Source organism: Pseudophryne corroboree, chromosome 4 (genome assembly GCF_028390025.1).
Source record: "Pseudophryne corroboree isolate aPseCor3 chromosome 4, aPseCor3.hap2, whole genome shotgun sequence".
NCBI lineage: Eukaryota > Metazoa > Chordata > Amphibia > Anura > Myobatrachidae > Pseudophryne > Pseudophryne corroboree.
The window spans coordinates 697094239-697109329 of NC_086447.1; the positions used below are offsets into that span (position 1 = coordinate 697094239).

Sequence of the window (15091 nt, forward strand, 5' to 3'; positions counted from 1 at the left end):
CTGAGCTCCTGTTCAGGGAATCGGGGTTATAGAGGAGGCGGTGCTATGCATTCTGGGAACAGTCACAGCTTTTGAGCCTGTTGGTGCCTCGGATCAAGATCCTACTCTACACCCCTATGTATTTCCTTGTGGAGCCTAGTGTACCTCGCAGAAAGAGTTTTAACAAAGGTAAGTTCTTACCATAAAACTCGTGCTTCTATTATGCATGTAACACTGTTTAGTTTGTACAGAAGTTATCTGAGTGTATATACAAAAACCCTGGACAGAAGCACATGGCTGGACACCATTTTAACATTACTTCCTGATTCTTCTTGGAGGAATTTGGTGTCGCCTACAACACTCGGCCACTGGAGGGTGCAGGGGTGTTAGTGGGAATTTCTGTGAAACACATAGGTAATAAATTTGTTTGTTTAAGGTGCACTTCTGATTACACACTTTAGTTAAAAAAATGTTTTACTGAAGTTGTGGGGACTTGTTCTGTGTGCATGAAAAAGCAGCTTGTCTGCGATGTCTGTGACAGTGTGTTTTTTGAGGGGACTTCCATTTGCAGGGTGTGTCTAGCAAACAAGGGTTCAAATAAGAACCTCTGCCCTGATCCTCCTTGGGCAATGAGGTGTGATGACCGACTTACAATTAGTATTGCCCACTGCGCGAAAAGATTGTGAGGCGGCTAGATCTGATGCTAGGTTAATACCTCCTAGCTGCCACAGTGGGCTCCGGATATGTCTAGAACGTTGTAGGGTTTACAAAAGTCCATGTGTAGCTCAATTCTTAATTGTAGTCATTGTTTGTCTCATAACTTACCGGTTTCAGCTGTGTTGCATTCTGATGATTCACTCCCAGACCTGATATCTCAGGAGTAACAAGAGGCAGGTGAATTGGACCAGGAGTCAGATAGTGAGGTTACGGATAGTCCGGCCATTGATAATCTGATCAGGGCAGTACGCCAGGTTCTAAATTTTACTGAGACTGAGGAACCTCTTCCAAATGATGAAGTTTTATTTGAAAACAAACAGAGAGCACCTGTGTTTTTCTTAATCAGACATCCAGATAAACTGTTTTCTATGCCCAGGCAGTTTCTGTCTCACTACCCGTTCCCAGAGTCTATGACAACTAAAGGGGAAAATCCACCAACAATGGATTCCTCTGTGTCAAAACTTTCAAAGAAGTTAACCTTTCCAGTCCGTGCTGCAACTACGCTTCAAGACCCATCAGAGCGTAAGCTAGATGCTATGCTAAAGGCAATCCAGCAGTAGGGGTGTTGCTTAAGATCTGCTTTAGTTGGACTTTGAGTTAACAAGGCTGTCATTGCATGGGCAACACGGCTCGATTTGGGTCTACAACAGGATCTTCCCTCAGACCAGCTTATACTTGCTGATCACATCTGGGAAACTGCTGAGTATTTAGGTACGGCTTCTATGAACATCAGCCAGATTTGTTCTTGCCTTTCAGCTGCACTAGTTGCGGCCCGACGGGCGCTTTGGCTGCGTTCTTGGCGGCCAGAGGTAGAGTCAAAACGAGGAATAGAAGCATTGTCTTACACTGGCAATAAATTGTTTGGTCCTGATTTGAATAAATGGAATTCTCAGTCTACGGGGGGAGAGTCTGTTTTCCTGCCATTGCCGCACCAGTTCCTAAAAGGAAATACGCTGGGCCAGCGTTCAAATCTTTAAGAACTTAGTCCTTTCTAGGCCGTACTAGAGGAACAACCATACAGAGTAGACGTGGTAGAGAACGTGGTTTTCAACAAACCACAAACCGTCATCAGGATATCAAGTCCGCTGGCAAGCTAGTGGCATGACCGGCTTCCAGGCCATCTCAGCTCTTTAGTTGCATGAGCACGCCTTCAGACGTTTCACTTGGCGTGGTTTCAGACATCCACAGATGTGTGGATACGCAATTTAGTGAACAAAGGTTACAAAATAGAGTGCGATTATCTAACACCAATACGGTTTTTCAAGACAGGCATGCCTGTGTCAGAAAAACAAAAAGGCTGCTCTGCAAACTGCGATTCCATCTCTCATGGATTCAGCAGTTTTTATTTAAGTTCCAGTTCACCAACAGGGTCAAGGTTATTATTCCAGTCTTTTGGTAGTACCAAAGCCGGACGGCTCAGTCACACCGATATTGAACCTGAAGGGGCTCAATCAGTACGCCACTTACTACAGATTCAAGATGGAATCCCTGCGGTCAATGATTGCAGGTTTGGAACCACAGGAATTCATGATTTCGCTGGATCTCATGGATGCGTACTTACACATTCCGCTTTGGCCACTGCATCAGGCGTACTTAAGGTTTGCAGTACAACAAACCCATTATCAATTTCAGGCACTACCATTTGGCCTCTCATTAGCGCCTCGGGTATTCACAAAGGTGACGTCTGTGATGATAGCTCATCTAAGATCCCTGGGAGTGATATTAGTTCCGTACTTAGACGACCTTCTCATCAAGGCTCCGTCTCAACAAATACTCCTTCAACATGTACAATGTACTAGTTCAGCGCGGTTGGATTGTCAACTTCAAAAAAATCAAGCCTTGTCCCGTGTCACAGAATTCAATTTCTAGGAATGATTCTGAATACAGTGGATCAACGAATTTCCCTGCCAGAACAGAAAGCACAAAGTATTCATCATCTGGTACAATTAGTGCTCAAACTACGGACAGTCTCGGTGCATTTGTGCATTTGACTGTTAGGAAAGATTGTGGCGTCTTTCGACACTCTCCAGTTCAGAAGTTTTCACTCACGTCCCTTTCAACTGGATCTTCTCGCACAGTAGTCAGGCTCTCACAAGGTGCGGTTGTCTCCAAAGTCCAGAGTATCACTACTCTGGTGGCTCCACATACTCCATCTCACTGCAGGAAAAAGGTTCGAAGTCTGGAATTCTATCATTCTGACTACGGACGCAAGTCTCAGAGGTTGGGCAGCAGTGGTCCTACATTGTCATCTTCAGGGTGTATGGTCAGACCAAGAAAGATTACGGTCAATGAATGTCCTGGAACTCGGGGCAATTTACAACGCTCTGCGTCAGGCAGTTCGCTTACTCAGGTTCAGTCTGACAACGTGACGGCAGTCGCATACATCAGCAAACAAGGAGAGACTCGAAGTCGCATGGCCATGTGAGAAGTGGCTCAAATCCTCAATTGGGCCGAACATCACCAAGTGATATTGTCGGCAGTCTTAATTCCAGGAGTGGACAACTGGGAAGCAGATTATCTCAGTCGTCAGGATTTTCATCCAGGAGAATGCGCTTTACATCCAGAAGTGTTCCAGATGTTAGTCCAGCGGTGGTGTTACCCACAGGTGGATCTAATGACATCCCGCCAAAATCATCAGAACCCAATTTTGTGTCCAGAACCAGACATCCAAAGGCAGAGACAGTGGATGCTCTCAACATAGCGTGGCTGTACAGCCTCGTGTATCTATTTCCACTGTTTCCGCTGCTTCCTCGGTTGCTAAAGCTGATCAAACTAGAGTCCACGACTGTCATACTAGTGGCGCCTCATTGGCCTTGGAGAGCGTGGTTCTCTGATCTCCGAGGTCTACTTGCAGACGATCCATGTCCGCTTACGCTACGCCCAGACCTACTACAACTGGGTTCCTTACCCCGATTTAGCGCGGCTGAGTTTGACGGGGTGGCAATTGAAACCGCTCTCTTAAGATGAGAGGGCATTCCGGAGTCGGTTATACCAACCATGTTACGTGCTAGGAAGCCAGTTACAGCAACTCATTATCACAGGATTTGGCAAGCTTATATAGGTTGGTGTGAAGCTCGGAAGTTTCTGACACCTTCTTTCGGGTTATCCTGTCTTTTGCTATTTTTACAGGCGGACTTAGGGGTATATTCAATTGGGGTCGGATCCATTCCGACATGCATTTGTCGGAATGGATCCGACAAGGGCTATTCAAAGCCCATCTCAATTCAACTTTAAAAAAGTTGAATTGAGATGAGGGGGGGGGGGGGGGGGGAGAGCTGCAGGCAGACGGGGGACAGCAGCGCTGCAGGATGTGGCACAGCCACCAGACCTCACAGCAGCTTCCACCCGGCTCCAGCAAGCGGGAACCTCACTTGCTGGAGCCGGGTGGACGCTGCCGTGAGCGGAGGCTATTACACATCCTCCTGTAGCGCTGCTCTCCCCCGTCTGGCCGCGACTCTCCTCCTCTCAGGTCCCACATCTCAGTTCGACTTTTTTTTAAGTCGAACTGATATGGTCGGAAACGAGGCCAAAACCTGTCGAATTTGGCCCTGTTTCCCGCAGAAGTACGCAAATCGGCAGCTATACCGCCGATTCACGTACTATTCGGCAAGTCTAATTCCCCGACTTGTCGGATAAAAACGCTCAGGACTAATAGGTCGGAACCCCTTCCGACCTGAAAAAGTCAAAAACTGCCATCTTTTCGACAAGACGGCAGTTTCGACCTTAATTGAGTATACCCCTTAGATGGAGGACTATGTTTAGCTACACTAAAAGTGCAGGTCTCTGCCTTGTCAATTTTCATTCAAAGGCGTTTGGCCCTTTTGCCAACAGTTCACACTTTCCTGCAAGGTGTCCTCAGAGTACAACCTCCATTTATACCAACCTACAGCGCCATGGGATCTGAGTCTGGTTTTAGATTGTTTGCAGTCTTCCGTTTTTGAACCCTTACAACAAGTGGATGTTAAGTTTCTAACTTGGAAAACAGTGTTTCTCCTAGCCGTCGTTTTGGCAAGGCGTGTTTCAAAATTGGGTGCCTTGTCATGCAAGCCTGGTATTTCATGATGACAGAGCGGAACTTCGGATGAATCCCACTTTTCTACCAAAGGTAGTATCTTCCTTTCAAATCAATCAACCAACCAATCGTAGTTCCTGTTTCCCCCCCCCCCCAAAGATTCAGGAACTCCAGCTACTTTGGATGTGGTACGCGCACTCCGCGTTTATGTAGCCTGAACATCAACTGCACGTAAAACACATACATTGTTTGTTCTGTATGATGCAGTCAAAATAGGTTGGCCAGCTTCCAAGCAGATCTTGGCCAGATGGATTAAGCTGACCATTTGTCAGGTTTCCTTTCATGCTAGTCTACAACCGTCTGCATCCGTTTCAGCACATCCCACAGTTTCTGCGGGAACGTCATGGGCAGCAGGTCGTGGAGCTTCTACGACACAACTGTGCCGTGTGGCTACATGGTCATCAGTGCACACGCTTGTGCGCTTTTACAAGTTTGTTACGTTTGCGGCATCAGCATCTAGCTTTGGCCGTCTAGTGTTACAAGTGCCAAACAGCTCTCCCGCCCAAGGTGGAAACTTTGGTACATCCCAAGAGTACTCCACTGACCCCTAGTGGATGAAAAAGAAAATAGGATTTTGGTACTTACCAGATAAATTCTTTTCTTTGAATCCACGGGGGGCACTGGACGCCCACCCAGAGCAGTTTCACCTAGCTTGCGGTAAGTTCAGTAGATCTTATGGTAACACATTCTCACCGACTTGTTCAAATGTTAAGGTGATTGTTATCTATAGTCGGGTCAACTTCTAGTTGTCTGTGTCAACTTTATAGTTGTCTGTTATCTTATAATGTTATATGTAATTCTTTATTGTTCATCCTCTCTATTGCTCTTGTTTGGCTCAGTAAAAAAACACTGAGGTACCTTTGGGAGTATAGAGGGGGTGAAATGTTACTAATTGAAATATTTAAATGTGCCTATCCCTGCTAACGCCTCGTCCATATCCAAGAGTACTCCAGTGCCCCCTGTGGATTCAAAGAAAAGGATTTATCTTGTAAGTACCAAAATCCTATTTTTACACTGCAAGTTTGATATCAGTTTGAACACACCCCACCCAAATCTAACTCTCTCTGCACATGTTACATCTGCCCTACCTGCAGTGGAACATAGGGGGTCATTCTGAGTTGATCTCTCGCTAGCTATTTTTTGCAGTGCTGCGATCAGATAGTCGCCGCCTATGGGGGAGTGTATTTTCACTTTGCAGCCGAGCAGTACAAAAACAGTTTGTGCAGTTTCTGAGTAGGTCTGAACTTACTCAGCCGCTGCGATCACTTCAGCCTGTCAGGTCCTGGAATTGACGTCAGACACCCGCCCTGCAAACGCTTGGACACGCCTGCGTTTTTCCAAACTCTCCCAGGAAACGGTCACTTGACACCCATAAACGCCTTCTTCCTGTCAATCTCCTTGCGATCGACTGTGCGAATGGATTCTTCGTAAAATCCATTGCACAGCAACGATCCACTTTGTACCCGTACGATGCGCCTGCGCATTGCGGTGCATACGCAGGCGCAGATTTGCTGAGTTTTGACCTGATCGCAGCGCTGCAAAAAATAGCTAGCGTGCGATCAGATCGGAATGACCCCCATGGTTTGCCCTTTTGCTTGCTTTTTTGCTTTACTTACAAACATAAATCAGACCATGTAAGTCATGCAGGCTTATGAATAATGTAGTACAAAAAATCATAAAAAAAGAATAACACATGACAACCAATGAAATACATGCTTTCATAACTGTAATTTGCTTTAGACTGTCATTGCTAATAAATAACTATATTTAATATTTAAAGTCTATCTGCAAAAAATCATGACACCGATGTGCTGTTATTGTACTGATCTATAGCTTTCCTCTAAATACTCTCTTTCTTTACTACAGAGACTAGGAGAACGATGGGCAGCTGTTTGCCGCTGGACAGAGGACCACTGGAGTAAACTGCAGGAAATTATAATCCCCTGGCAGAAATTATTAGAAGAACAGGTGTGTAAAATAAATCAGTAATGTGTTGGACAGCAGAATGCTAAATATTTATCCTTAATATTCATAAAAATTGAATCACAGATTATATTAAATTTGTTATTGTCTTGTTAAGAGTGTGAATGGTGGCATATGCCAGAGTGTGTGTATGTGTGTGTGTGTGTGTGTGTGTGTATATATATATATATATATATATATATATGTATATATATGTTGGAACAGGTGAAGTGGCACTCACTATATATCCGAAGTCATCTGCTGGGGTGCCAAAATTCCAGGGAGAAACTTGTATCCACAAGGTCCCGTTATACATTCAGTTCAATATAAGGAAGGCACTCACCAGACTTGTAATGCAAAAAAATTTGTTTATCAAATCTCACATCAGCAGCTTATTCGTGGTTGGTCGACGTTTCGGTCCCATACCGGACCTTTTTCCAGACCAGTGTGTACAATCGTCAGAATCACAAACTGATTCTGACGATTGTACACACTGGTCTGGAAAAAGGTCCGGTATGGGACCGAAACATCGACCAACCACGAATAAGCTGCTGATGTGAGATTTGATAAACAAATTTTTTTGCATTACAAGTCTGGTGAGTGCCTTCCTTATATTGAACTGTATGTATATATGTGTGTATATATATATAGCAGCAGACTAAAGATGGCACTCCAAAGATTTTTAAACATCAGACGGCTCGACGAGCTATTTCAATCAACGTTTCAGCTGTTTTATTATACAACTTTCGTATTTTTTTTCAGTTACAAAATGTGCACAAAACTGCAACAATACATCAGATACTTGTTTTCACTGTCCAAGTAGTGCACATTTTGCAAAGTTAGTAAATGAGCACCACTGTCTATAATTTGATGGGAAAACATATATATATATATATATATATATATAAGGTCAACATGAGTTTATTATATATTTTTTGGTGTTGTTTTCTTCGTAAAGTGCCAGGATGTGATCGCACTGTGAAAGTTCAGGCACACGCTCTGTGGCAGCAATTCAAGCGCCATAGTCCGAAAATCGCCCCTTTGCGATTTTCAGGCTATTGCGACTGATGCTGAATTAGGTCCTAAGTTCAGATGTTATTTTACAGTTATGTAATGAGTAGTATATCCAGTTGGTCCTGTCTGTAATTTGTTCTGTGTGTATGTTGTTTAGCAGTTCTTCTTCATGGTTTGTATGAAAAAATTGTTTCTGGGGAAAATTTATATCTAAAGGGGGGAATTCAATTATGGGTGGGATTTTAAAAAATCCTTGCGGCGCTGGGTTTCTCCCACAACCACGAGGTTTTGCTATTGAATTGCAGGACTACAGAAATCACTGCATCTTTTTTCTCACACCTCCAGAGTGAGTATGATTTTTCCTAAAATTGTTAAGTTTACAAAAAATCACAATAATTTTGCTCTGGCACCCTGGCTGCACCCCCTCCCCTCCCCTTCCCCAAACTAAGGACTAATTGAGCAACTGAAGCTTCCATTTAACTTAATTAGTCTGTAATTACTCACCTTCTGAAGCAGTGTCTTCTTCTCCAGCGTCAGGACCCAGTCCTCTGCAGCAGCGTGGAGTATGTGAGTGTGTGTAAATGTGAGTGAGTGTGTGTTTGTAACCCCCTGTTCAATGTCATCCACCCTGGAGGTAGTTACTGGGAGAACTAAATCTCCCAGCAGCAGCCCCCTCCCTAGTGGGGAGATGGAGGGGAGACCACCAGACAGGCAAGTATTGTTGTTTGCTTTAAATTTGATTACCACGGGTATCGGGAGCGCTGTAATCCAAAATTGGGCGCAAGGTATGCAAAGTTTTTTTTTACTTCTAAACCTCGTGCCCAACTGATTCCCGCCTTTAGACTCCAAATTATGCTGAATATCACCTTTGCATTCCCTCTGAAACTGGATAAACAGAATACATGATTGAGCAGTTTGATTGGCTAATAGAATAGATTTTATTACACCAGACTTCACATGGCATCCACTGGTAGATGATGACCAACTTAACAAAAACAATCCTGTGATGGCTTCTGGGGCCTCAGAAGCCCAGGTTCCAGTAGTGTATCGTGCGAGTGACATCATGATGTCATACATACAGATCTGGCCGTAAACATGAGATGTGTAGGTCTATATATAGTAGCAAAAAAGGTTTTTCTGGGAGGCATTTTGTGTTTGCATTAATTGCAACAATTAATTGCAGTAAGTGAACAAAAAGTATATCCCAGGTAACAAAAGTCTGGCCACCCTGTATTACAATATAGTATGGAAGTTGCTGAATCAGTTTAGTAATACCCCTCAGGTGCTTGAAAGGGAGGAGTTATTCTAAGCAAAAAAAAATACACAAAACAGGTTTTCTCTTGCGTCCTAGAGTATACTGGGGTTCCATTTAGTACCATGGGGTATAGACGGGTCCACTAGGAGCCATGAGCACTTTAAGAATTTGATACTGTGGGCTGGCTCCTCCCTCTATGCCCCTCCTACCAGACCCAGTTTAGAAAATGTGCTCGGAGGAGCCGGTCATGCTTATGGAAGCTCCTGAAGTGTTTTCTGCATTTATTTTCTATGTTTGTTATTTTCTGCCAGGACTGGTTGGCAACAGCCTGCTTGCTTCATGGGACTTGGGGAGGGGGGAACGGCCCAACCTCCCAAAGGATTAATGGTCTCATTCCCCGCTGACAGGACACTAGCTCCTGAGGGAACTATTCGCAAGCCTCACCATGGCGAGCGTACATTCCCGCAGCACGCCGCCACCCCTTACAGAGCCAGAAAAAAGAAGAGTGGTGAGTACTAAGCCGGCGTCCCGGCTAGCGGGTCTCCAGCCATTATGGCAGCACGAGGGTACGGAGATGCATGGCTTCTAACCGGCGCGGATTGCGTATCCTGACACAGTACACAATTGCGTCTCAGTACACTGTACACGGTACCCAAACTGGCAAACACAGCCTTAAAACGGTTCTACTCCATTTTAAGCACAAAAATTTCCTCAGCCAGTATAAAAAAGCGTGAAGACCGTGCGCCATTGAAGGGGGCCGGGGCTTCACTATGAGAGGATCCAGCAGCTCACCAGCGCCATTTTCCCTCTGCAGTGGACACAGACGCTGACTGACAGGGACGCGCAGCTCCTCTGGTGTGACTCCAGATTGCCTCAGCGGTACCAGGGGTTCATAGCAGGGGGGAGCGATATTAGTGTACTAAGTCCCCAATCTGGGTACTTAGTCTGCGACCCGGGTAAGCTTGGCATTAGCGATAAGGGCGCTGTGGGCTGGCTCCAAAATACTCCCCGTCTCCCTGGAAGGGCTCTTTGTGGGTTAATTGTGCTTTTAACCTTTCCTGTGTGTGTGTGCTGTCACATTTACATTATGTCAGGCAAAGAGTGTGTGTTTCATGTACAGCGGAGTGTTCCTCTTCCCCAGGTAACTCACTACTATGTACTCAGTGTACTGCACCTTCTCAGGTTAGCGGGGCTGAATCAGTGTGGCTGGATTCCCTCAAAGGAATGATTTCTAATATCTCTAATAAATTGTCCCGCAATGAGAAAGAGACGTAATACTTAACACAGTCTGTGGATGAGATTATGAACAGAGACTCAGTCCCCAAACAAGCGTCTCAGTCCCTTGCAATTTGTCCACAAAAACTAACTCTGGCCCATATCCTGCAGTCTGACTCTGACGCTGAGGGGTCAGACATGGAAGAGGGGGAGGTGGATTCAGAAGGGGGGGACGCTGCTCTGTCACAGGCTCTTATAGAGGCTATCAGAGATGTGCTACAAATTCCTGATAAAGTGATAGAGGAGTGTGAAGAATCTTATTTTAATGTAAAAAGAAGTCCTCAGTCACTTTTCCCCTGTTTGAAGAACCGTGGGTAAATCCTGATAAGAAATTTCAAATCCCTAAAAGATTACTCTCTTCTTTTCCTTTTCCTTCTGAGGATAGGAAAAAATGGGAAAGTCCACCGATGGTGGATGCATCTGTGTCCAGGTTGTCACGGAAGATTGTGTTACCCATCCCTGGTGCAGCCTCCCTAAAGGAAGCTGCTGATTGGAAGATTGAGACTACACTCAAATCCTTGTATACAGTGGCTGGGGTGGCTCAGAGACCCACTGTAGCATGTGCGTGGATTACTAAAGTCATTGCTAAATGGTCGGGTAATCTTATGGAAAGGTTGGATTCCTTATATAGGGGGGAGATTGTGTTACTCCTGCAACATATACAGGACTCTGCGAACTTTATGGTGGAAGCCATGAAAGAAGTAGGTTTTCTTAATGCAAGCACCACTGCTATGGCAGTGTCAGCATGCAGGGGCTTGTGGTTACGCCATTGGACTGCGGACCTGGATTCCAGGAAAGGCATGGAAGGCCTACCCTTCACAGGAGAGGCCTTATTTGGAGATGAACTGGACAAATGGATCTCCAAAGCTACTGCGGGTAAGTCCACATATCTTCCTTCTGCAGCTCCCCCAACCAGGAAGACCTACTCAGGACCTACCCTACAGTCCTTTTGGACTGCCAAGTTTAAGGGCAAAGTCAGAGGATCTTATACTGCCACCAGAGGTGCTAGAGGTAAACCATGCAAATCAGCAGCTGCCGGTTCTCAGGAAGAAGCTCCAGTTCTGCTTCCTCAAAGCCTTCTGCTTGACTGTAGACCGCGTGGCCTGGAAGACTGGCAGCTGTGAGCCTGACTAAAGAATTTCAGTCACATCTGGACAACATCATGCTAGGATCCCTGGGTCATAGATTTTATTTCCCAGGGATACAGACTGGAGTTTCAGGAGCTCCCACCTCACAGATTCTTCAAATCAGGCTTACCAGCTTTACAAGAGGCAAGTACAACCTTACAGGATGCCATTCAAAAACTGGCACAGACTCAGGTCATTGTTCCAGTTCCACCTCATCTGCGCAACAAGGGGTACTATTCCAAATTGTTTGTGGTACTGAAAGCGGACGGTTCGGTGAGACCGATTTTCAATCTAAAATCATTTGTCACTGCCAGTTCCAGGCCCTGCCATTTGGTCTCTCCACAGCACCGAGTGTGTTCACCAAGGTGATGGCAGAGATTCCGTACCTGGACGATCTTCTGATAAAGGCACCGTCCAGGGAAAGGCTGTTGGACAGCATTGGCCTCACATCCAGACTACTCCTGGATCACAGGTGGATTTTAAATCTTCCGAAATCTCATTTAGAGCGAACTCGGAGGCTCCCATTTCTGGGAATGATACTGGACACAGAGTCACAGAAAGTTTTTCTTCCATTGGAAAAGGCATTGGTAATCCAGTCGATGGTTCGGTATGTCCTGAAGCCAACCCGGATATCTGTGCATCTATGCATTCACCTTCTGGGGAAAATGGTGGCCTCTTACAAGGCGCTTCAGTAGGGAAGGTTTCCAGCTGGATCTGTTGGACAAATGGTCCGGATCGCACCTTCACATGCACCAGAGGATCCGTCTGTCGCCAAAGGCCAGGATCTCCCTTCTATGTTGGCTACAGACTTCTCACCTAATCAGGGGCCGAAGGTTTGGGATTCAAAATTGGATTCTGCTAACCACAGACGCAAGCCTCAGAGGTTGGGGAGCGGTCACCCAGGGGGTGCAGTTTCAAGGAAGATGGTCAGGTCAGGAAGTCGTCCTTCCAATCATCATTCTGGAACTCAGGGCTGTAACAACTAAATAGGTAATGGACTTAAACACATCGCTAACAGGATGAAAATATATATACGAAAAGGTTGTATGTAAAAAAAAAAATTAAAATGATAAAAATCATAGAAAACTAGTGTTAAAACTAATATACATATTGATTATCCAAGCACCCTAAGAATTTGTACTCCAGTTTGGGACCTATAATTATTAGACAGGCATTAGGGGAAGAACAAACATGTATATGTGTATATTTACCATATGGAATACTTACCATATTGGAAGAATGGAATTTGAGTTAAGACGGACTCTATGCCCATAATACAATTTATACTGTTACAGTACATATATATTTCTTATCTTGAACACTTATCTTATCTGAATACTTACCCTTTTGTTGGGATCATGAAAATATGATGAAAGTGGGCTTTATGTCCACGATGTGTGTCCGGGATATTACAGCAGGTGTAATTATTAATATTAAGATACTGGAACTATATAATTCTAATTCATTATTGGGGAACCAGTACCTATTCAAATTGATATACCCTATAATATATAATTGTATATATTGAATAAAATACATTTGTATGTTTAATGATAAATTTTATCTTATAATATAGGTGTGTTTTCACTTATTATTTTTTTTTTTGTATCAGTATATGTGGTATTTGTTCTTATTTAATGTAATTAACTTTAGAAAATATTATTTTCGCACTTTAATCACAGTGATGAATATAATGGTGGTCCTTTTTTTTTTTTTTTTTTTCACTGTGTGTCCTTTTAGAAATTCTCCCCCCTCTTTTTCCTGTTTTTTGGGGTGAATGGTTGTCACAAAATGTATTCACCCACCACTCACTATTCACATACAGTCACTATAAAGCTAGTATAAAATTATTTCTCATATAAATCAGATTCATATATGCACTATATTATTTTTATACATATAAATATCACACTACACATCACTTTTCACTTTCTCACCTTATTTATTCACAAATATATTACACTAGTGTAATGGGAGAATCAATTAAGTCACAAACACAATAGAAATAAATTTAATATTAATCAACACAACACATAACAAAAGACATAAGATATTTTTCTGAACTAATTTATTGTACATGTATATTTATAATTGGAATAGGTAATGACATGAAATTACAATAGTAATAATTCATTTTTCAAGAGTTGTACATTTGTTAGAATTTAGTGTTCACTAATATCAATAATGTATACACAATTTCTCCACTGTTTATCTATTTCATTTTAAATGCATTATGCAACACAGCTTCTTCATTAATAAATGTACTATTGTGGCTTAATTTATAAAAATCTATTCCTGTATTTGCCGTATTAATTGGTATACAGATTACAGGGTTCCACATGTGGATCCTGATAACTATGGGTAGAATATAATTAGGCATATTGAAATGCCCTTACTAAAAATACGGATGATCGGTTAATTGAGTAACACAGCCGCTGAGGTATGCGGCAACGGAACAGGGATTTGAGAAATCTCCCGCCCGTATACCTAACTAGCTAACTGATTACAGAGCGGCTGCAGCATATAGCAACGGACCAGGGATTTGAAAATCCTCTGTCCGTCCATGCTATTGGATTTTAGATTATTAGGAAGCTGTGATTGGTCTCCCTACCCTTAATTAATGTGCGGCTAGGCGGGCGCCGGACGCTAGAGCCCTGACGAAGCTCTAATATAGAGTGAAATGCGCATAGGGATTAGCCGTGCGCTGTCTAAATGAAATGAGAATGCTTTAATGTAAAAAACTGTTTACCTATCATACCTGGCAACCGACTATTGTGACTATATAGTTAATGTATAGAAGAGACTTGGTTATACACAGAATGACTTTGTGAGATCATAATAGCATTTATCACAGGCAGCGCAAGCTGCTCTGTGAGATCCCTATCACTATCAGAGGACACAGAAAGTATCTATATGTGCCATACGACAATACAGTGTAGTGCATTTTAGTCCGGATTTAGCCTACAGAGGAAAAATAGATGTACCTTGTGAAAGAAATCTAATATTATTATAAACGTCTACTCTGCATGTCATTTTACACGGGCGCAATTTATGTGAAGCACTGTGGTGGGAACAATTTGGTGTATATATAATATATTACCATAAGGTTCCTTCTGTCCTGATATCCAGCAAAATATATATGAGATCTTAATTAATACCAGGGATACAGATGTTGATCTACACGTGCCATATAAGAATATAGCCACTGTTTTTAAATATTATATATATAATTTATCATCATAAGATTTCTCTTGTCCAGATATTCAGTAAAAACACACTTAAACAATATACAATTATAGTTTGTATGTATCACTATACTGACTGGACAAAAAGTGTATAACTAGTCAATGAAGGATATCCATCCCTAAAAACACAAACAGTGATCTCCTATTTATGGTTAATATATTACAATGTAGATAAATACCAATAGTTAAAAGGGGACACTAAACATTTCAGTAATGTCACATGGATTTGCTTAAAACAGTATATGTTGAGCATACGGACTGAGGACTTCGTGAAATAGGTGCTATTTCTGTGCTCTTGTGTTTAAAATAAAGGGTTTTCATATAAGTGTTGGTCACTGAGAACTGATTTGCTACCCATTATTATTTCTGCTTATCAATCTCAATATATGGGTACAGAGTAACAAACCACTATTCTCTTAGGGGAATTTATACAGGAGCAGCTGCA

At 43.1% G+C, this 15091-nt stretch overlaps 1 protein-coding gene across 3 annotated transcripts in view; it reads left to right on the top strand.

Annotated features, from left to right (window-relative positions):
* The window catches only part of UTRN (utrophin), a 1167552-nt gene that overhangs the window by 283117 nt on the left and 869344 nt on the right, over window positions 1-15091 (top strand). For all 3 annotated transcript variants that reach the window (XM_063917938.1, XM_063917937.1, XM_063917939.1), the window contains one exon: window positions 6635-6736. In XM_063917938.1, the coding sequence (XP_063774008.1) occupies window positions 6635-6736 (102 nt within the window). The remainder of the gene's footprint in view (window positions 1-6634; window positions 6737-15091) is intronic.